Here is a 7,315-nt window from a genome sequence, read left to right as displayed (position 1 = left end):
TGAGCTGTCACATGACTGACACACCCAGCACTGTAGAAGCCCCTTCCGTGGTTCCAAGAAAGATGCCGTGGATTTCATGAATGCCACAGGTGAATGTCACCCAATATAAAAGTACACCTAAAGGAAACAACACACACTTCTGCAGAAATCTTAGTTTGTAACATTTATTCACCTCAGTACTTCCTGGTAAACAGCAGCCCAAATTCCATGAATACATTCCAATTAGGATGACGACATGTTCTTTCTGCACCTGTGTTCCACCAATCAGGGCCCTTCAGCACCAAGCCTCGCCCCTCAGCAATTCTAGGGAATTTAAATGTCTGTTGGCTTTAAAAAAAAACAATCCTCTGGACTTCCTTAGTGACGTGTCTGTGGTAAGTAAGTCACACACAGACTTACTCCCCAAAATCATTAAACTTCCTTGTGCCATCAATCGATGTTTTTGATGACTGGGGGCGTTTTCATCAACGGTTCTCTGCTTATGCCGCTGTTTTTGCTGAATTTATTCAGGAAAAATGTGGTCATAGTCAAGTGCTGTACAAGTTAGATCGCTTCTCTTACCACACACAATCTATTTAAAGTCTTAAAACTCCCGTGGACCCCAGATTCTTTCCCATTCCACCTCCCATCAACCACAGTGGCTTTGATGGCTTTGATTTGAATGCCTGAATCGCTCTAAATGTGTAAAAGCAGTAATTGGATTGCTGTTGGGTTCTCTAGTGGTCCCTTTTTCCCCCTCACAACACTGAACACTGGATTTGTGGAAAGGGGCGTTTTAACATTCTCTCCATCCTGCACGCTCCAAACCATTTAAAGAAAACAGCTTTCTTCACTTTAATGAACTCCCCAGAGAGGAAGTGAGAATGTCAGAGTGATTTCTGTGACGATGTCAGCAATACCGGGCCTCTCCCTCTTGAACTTTGACCCCCCGGCAAGCTGCAGCACTGGACAGAGAATATGTATTATTAATGATATCCAGATTCCTCGCTTGAAAGCCCTGCATTGTGGACTGGATGAAAGGGTCCCTGTTCTCTATCTCACTTCTCTCTGTCTTATCTGACATCATATACTCCCTCTGTTGTTCACAGCATCGTTGACACTTGAGTTTGCCTGTAGAACTGCAGAACAATGTCAATGAATTGATGAGTTTTTTCACCAGACTGTCGGGGCTTTGTTTCTGGACAGGATGGTGTTTAACTCAGAACAACGGCTTTTTGTCTCCAGGCAGGAGATCACCTCTCTGTTCTGTTTATGCTCCATCTTGGGATTGTGAAATCGCAGTGTTGATACAATAATATGGGTTCTTACATAAACCAGAACGAAGCCATTTTACTGAGCTTGCACATGACACAGAATCCTGGAGCCTTCACGCACACCTGATATTTGATCTGCAGGTAATTTTCAGCTTCCATGTTGGTGGGCGCGGGTCTGGCTCCCTCTAGTGGACAGTGTGGCGCACTGTAGAGGGGATCCAAGTCATTTCAACTACTAATATAATAATCTAAAATTGGTTTAAAGTATAAATCTGTCTTTTAAAGATATATATTCGCACCCCCCCCCCACCACCACCACACACACACACACGCCTCCTAAATTTATAAACATTTCCACTGTTGTGCTTCGGTACCATGGAGATCAAATCTTTATCCGAACACCATCAAGTATAAACACTTGTCAGACAACCTAAACTATACTCAGGCCATCTTGCCATCAAACACCTCATTAAAAAAAGAGTCAGGAAGGGAAATAATAATCCCTTTAATTTATCTTCTTGCTGAACATCTGCAAAAGAGCAGAGGTGCAATAGTCCCAGGCTGAGGATAATGATTAAAAATTCAAATGCAAAAATACATTTTCAATACAATGTCTCAGATCAGCACAGCCTGTGAACTCCTCTGTGGACAGAGGAATAAAAACATAAACCAATATGACCTGATCCAGTAGCATCTTGGATCTAGTTTTGCAGCCATGGTTTGACTTGAGTCACCATAGTTGTGTTGATGCCACGCTCTGATGATGATGAATGACCATCTCTGAACATCTGACTCATTCATAAATCTAAATGAGGCTGAGTGGAAACACAAACGACATAAACACATTCATTAGTGCTGGAGCGTCTCGCCGCGGGTCTTTTCTCCTTTGAAATCTCGGCCTTAAAAAGTGTGTGAACGGCCTCCGAGTCCCGACGGGATAGAAAACATTGGAAGAGGCTTATCTCTGCCATTAATTAGCTGGATGGCTTCAGACATTTTAATTAGTCTACTGTCACTCTCACAGGATGTGTGCTGGGGATTAAAGGTGGCCCGCCACACTTGTTCTCTTCTTCTGAGTGTTCACTTTTTCACTGAATAGATCACAGAGGCCCCCTCCTCAAACTGTTCCAGCCTACTTAGGCCAGACTCTGAGGTGAAAACAGGTATTTACTCAAAGACAGTGAGCCTGGTCCTCTCAGGAGAGGCTATGCATGCTAGCATTAGCATGGTGTTAACAAAAAAACGTCTTCCTTTTGTGTGTTTACCAATAGACTTTGCATAAATCACCATAGCCTGTAGCTTTAACTACTTACTGCAGCACAGAATAATTAATTTAACTCTAAATTAGATGCACACCTAATTGTTAATTGTCCTGGGGTTCCTAGCTGTTTTCAGACAAGGTGCTGCGTGCAAATGTCAGACACTCAAAATTGATGAATAGCTGGAGGATCAATCCAGATGTGTTTATCAGGATTCCTTAAATTCTGAAACACTTCCAGCTGGCTGCCAGTGTGTTTCCATGTGAATGCTCACGTTGCAGAAACACGGCTAAAGTTCCTAACTTTTCCACTGGCTTACACAAGTTTACACAAGTTCACTTGTTTTAGTGTTGAAGCATAAAATACATTCTAAAAACGAAATGCATTTCAACTTTAAAGGTTTTCTGTTTGATTCTTATTTGCTTGGGAGGAAGAAGTAAATGAGTCTGTACAAACCACATGACCGCAGTGCGAGACGCCACACATCACCCTTCTTACTCTCTTTTGGTCGCTGCAGAAAGTCACCCTGGTGGAGTTTAGAGGGTGGGGGTGTGTGTGAAGCATAGCCGCGTTTACCTAATTATCAGCGGCGTGTGAAAACAAACCTCGGTTGTGTCTGACAGGATGGCCTGGTTTTACATTCAGAGGGATTGTTCTCACAGACGTGTCAATCTACATCACACAGCTCGGGGTCACGTTACCCACCGTCCCTGAGGGGAGATGCCTCCATTGTCTCCAAAGCTCAACTGGTTCCTTAATGGGATTCTGAGGAGTGACTGGGGCTGCAGGCCACTCTGAAAGCCCATGTGACAGGTCAGCCACACGTTTTATTTCTAAAACAACAAAGACCCGAGGTGTCACGCACCTTTTTCTAAACGTTTGAAGGCATCTTGCGTTTGCTTCTCAAATAGGTTTGCATCTAATTTAGTTTAATTATCTGTGAAGATGTTTTCGGAGCTTCGCTGATGGATTTACAGATCAAAAATGAACGTATGGCAGCGTTCGCAGAGCCAATGAATTAAACACCTATTGATCCAGCAGTGTTTTTCCAATCGATCCCTGTGAGGGATGAGATCACGACTGCGGTTCAATCATCACGGCGCTGTGCTGACAGGCATTGAGCGGAAACAGCGGTTATTCCACATGTGGCAAGAGGACATTATAATTGGTTTATACACACCCAAATGCACACACGTCAGAGTTAGAAATTATTCAAATGATTCACTTTATTGTGATGCTTGTTCCAGTACTTTCTACACTGATAATTCAAAGGAAACTTTAGATGTAGTTCAGATATTGATTGGACTGACTTTACAATTTTACAATAATACAATTTCCCTGGAGAAAGAGATTTTTAATACTGGAGAACCAAAATATGCATAACAGTGCTGGGACAAAAGCATTAGTGTCCCAAGCATGCTTCACAAGTTAGCTCACGAGTCGCATCTTCATGGTTCTTGTCACCTCATTTTAGTTTGAACAGCAAACACAACACTGCAGTGCTGTAAACTCAGCATTTTAACTTTCTTTCCTCTGTTAAATGTTTATTCCTCTGTTAAAATCTGAAAGATAACTTCCCAATACAACAGGAATACTATAAAGCTGAAGTTGAGCAACAGGTTAATAAAGTACATCAGATAAATGTTTCCAGTAATTTTCTGACAGTGACTCAAGCAGTAATAGGCTCATGGATTAGTAATGTCGAAACTAAGGTGTGGCAGGCCTGCTGAGGAGCTGCGCTGACTTCGCAATAACAGACGTCCTGCACCTTGAACGCAACACGTTTGAGTGACGTCAGGCGCAGGCGGCGTGCTGCTGAATGTGGGCAGGAAGCGGGAGAAAAAATAGAAAAGTTAACCAAAAGTATCGAGCGCCGCAGCGGAAGTTAGACTTTAAGACGCAGAGGCCCGATCGTTAAGTATCGTTAACATCAACAAGATGTAATTAAAAATATAATTTAGTGTGATTATTCACCATATCTGTTTATTTTTGAAGTAAACCTCTACGTTAAGCTGATTTCGAGGGCGATATAAGACCACCTTACTTTTATTTTGAAAGGCACTAAAGGAAGTGGTTACCCATTGTTATGGGAAGTGAGGCGCTGGCAAAGAGGCAGCGGCTGCACAGCGGCTATGAGTTGAGCGAAAAGGGGGAAGCTTGCTTAAGAACCGGCTGTGCTGTCTTGGGGAACTCAGCCTGACTCAACGCAAATGTTGGCCGAGGGTCGCAAACAACCGTCTTTTCCTCCGGAACGGCAATAGAAGGCGGCCACGCCCAGAATCCATCGATTGGATCGTGTACCAGCTGCTGGCGGAAGAGCAGCGGCGAGAGGTTTGAAACCCAGCAAGGCGGCTAGCGGGCTCACAGCGGAGAGGAAGCAGGAGTCGCTGATCGGGGAACCATGAGAGAGTACAAAGTAGTTGTTCTCGGCTCCGGCGGAGTCGGCAAATCCGCACTAACCGTGCAGTTCGTGACGGGATCCTTCATAGAAAAATACGACCCCACGATAGAGGATTTCTACAGGAAGGAGATCGAGGTGGATTCCTCCCCGTCCGTCCTGGAGATCCTGGACACGGCGGGGACCGAGCAGTTCGCCTCCATGCGAGACCTGTACATCAAAAACGGGCAGGGCTTCATCCTGGTCTACAGCCTGGTCAACCAGCAGAGCTTCCAGGACATCAAACCGATGAGGGATCAGATCATCCGGGTGAAACGGTACGAGAGGGTGCCGATGATCCTGGTCGGAAACAAGGTGGACCTGGAGGGGGAGAGGGAAGTGTCGTCCGGGGAGGGGAAGGCGCTGGCGGACGACTGGAACTGTCCCTTCATAGAAACTTCAGCCAAAAATAAAACCTCGGTGGACGAACTGTTTGCAGAGATAGTCCGACAGATGAACTATGCCTCAACACCAAATGGCGACGACCAGTGCTGCTCGTCTTGTGTCATTCTTTAAGGAGAGCCGCGGCTTTATATATATTCTTTGCTCAATTTTAAGTTTGCAATGGTAAGTTGGGGCCCCTCAATGCACAACCAACATACACGAACCGTAAAGCATCTGTTGTTTTGAAAGCCAATTCAAAAATAAGCATAGAGTGTAGAATATGTAGTTTCATGTCACATGTTTGCTGTGTTAACGTGGGACCCGAGCAGAACTTGGCCCTATTGTTGTGCTGAGCAGATTGGGGACGTGTGGAGGGCCAGACCGACTATATTCAAGAGCTAAGTTTTGATTCTGAGCACCCACAGTGGAACTAGGGAGGGAAAAAAGGCTTACATGGCATTTTCCTGACTGAGGAGTCGGGAGATTCCAAAGTTTCTGTCTGACCTACATTCACACATCCTCCCTGAGCTCAGGCCAAGATGAGCCCTGAAGTCTGGGCTCCTCAAGTCTGGGCTCCTCAGACTGCTGTCATTGGTCAGAAGTTGTGTGACTGACATCTGTCTCTTGTTTGCGGCAGTGTGTTGCAGCGAGTGTGTGCCGTCGAGCTCTTCTTCTTCTGCGATCCCACCCCTTCCCCCCCACAGCCCTGGAGGACAACACTGGGAGGAATGTTGCAAGGGGGGGGGTGCAAAAGGAGGAGGAGGGGAGCGACTGAGACAGAGGGAGGGGTCCATTCTTCAGGAATTCCGCCGGTTTGGAGTATCTTTGCTGCCATTGATCGGTGCCCACCGTCGATGTCGACTTGGCTGCAGTACTTGAACTGGACACAGAGGGCACCACTGAGACACTTATAAATGGATATTTCTAGTAAAGAGAGACTATATTTTGATAAAGATCTGCACAATCGGGGGCAGGTGGAGCTGCGGGTGACGTCCCCCGCAGCCTCTTCAGGAGCGGTGCTCCAGAATACTCCAACCCCCCCACTCCCAAAGTCAAAACTAACGGACGCCACTTTTCCGAAAGTGGACTTAGCCCAACCTGACCACTTTTTTTTTTTGTTTTTTTTTGGGTCACCCCTGCGCCCCTTCACCTGCTCATCAGCGGGCGTGAGGACCTCAGCTGACGTGACACAAGAGCCGGTTACCTGATCGGCTTTGTGTCGAGTGCCTTCCCCCCCCAACAAAAACCCAATCAGCTGTGTCAGATTCAGTGCCAACCTACACGCAGCGCCAAAACAACCCTTCATCCCGCTTGTTGTGAACGTCTGGATCATCACGCCGGGAGGAGGGTGTAAAAAGTGTTTGGTTTTTTATCGCGGAACGGTCTGTTTTTATTTTTATTTTTTTTGGGCTAAATCTGGTCCTAGCTGTATCTTTTAATGCGCAGGTACTGGAAACCCGAATATAGAACCACCTGATATCTTCCAGACCGCAACTGATCAAAATCTCTCCGTTCTTTTATTTTTGTCGTTTTTAGCCAGAAATGTGATGATGTACCATTGACAGATCTAACTTGATTGTAAGTTCGATTTCAGATGAGCCATTTTAACAGTGGTCTGTCTGTTTAAAAAAAAAAAGACTTTTAATACAAACGGCATTTTTAAAGAAAAAAAAAAAGAACCCAAGCTGTGTTTTGTCTTTGTTGACGTCTGCTTCCTGAACTTAACCAGCGTGCTTGATTACGTGGTCGTTGAGCCTGAACGGAGGCGTCACGTGCACTTTATGCAACAGCTCGTCTTGTTCCGCGTTGATCAACCGGCCCGCTTCGACTTCACTTTTTTCCTTTTGCATATTCAGCCGTGTGTAATTATTCCACCCGTGCCGTAACACTGACGAAGCGTGCGTGAAAACATCGGCGAACAGGTGGTTGATCCTTTCGACTCCCTTCAACTGTCATCTGGCTCGAAGCGCGTTCGTTCCCGC

General features: G+C 45.6%; 1 protein-coding gene across 1 annotated transcript; it reads left to right on the top strand.

Annotated features, from left to right (window-relative positions):
* The first annotated feature begins 4,626 nt into the window (after positions 1-4,626).
* Positions 4,627-6,385, top strand: LOC130535110 (ras-related protein Rap-2b). The gene is made up of 2 exons (XM_057049965.1): positions 4,627-5,516; positions 5,971-6,385. Exon 1 carries the CDS (start codon positions 4,914-4,916, stop codon positions 5,463-5,465), a length of 552 nt encoding a protein of 183 aa, XP_056905945.1. The 5' UTR covers positions 4,627-4,913; the 3' UTR covers positions 5,466-5,516; positions 5,971-6,385.
* Positions 6,386-7,315: the final 930 nt, after the last annotated feature.

This window comes from Takifugu flavidus, chromosome 12 (genome assembly GCF_003711565.1).
Source record: "Takifugu flavidus isolate HTHZ2018 chromosome 12, ASM371156v2, whole genome shotgun sequence".
Taxonomy (NCBI): Eukaryota; Metazoa; Chordata; class Actinopteri; order Tetraodontiformes; family Tetraodontidae; genus Takifugu; species Takifugu flavidus.
This window is presented reverse-complemented; position numbering and strand designations above follow the sequence as displayed.

What these genes read in the sequence shown, in the direction of transcription:
- LOC130535110 (XM_057049965.1), top strand. Translation starts at nt 4,914, where the DNA reads ATGAGAGAGTACAAAGTAGTTGTTCTCGGCTCCGGCGGAGTCGGCAAA.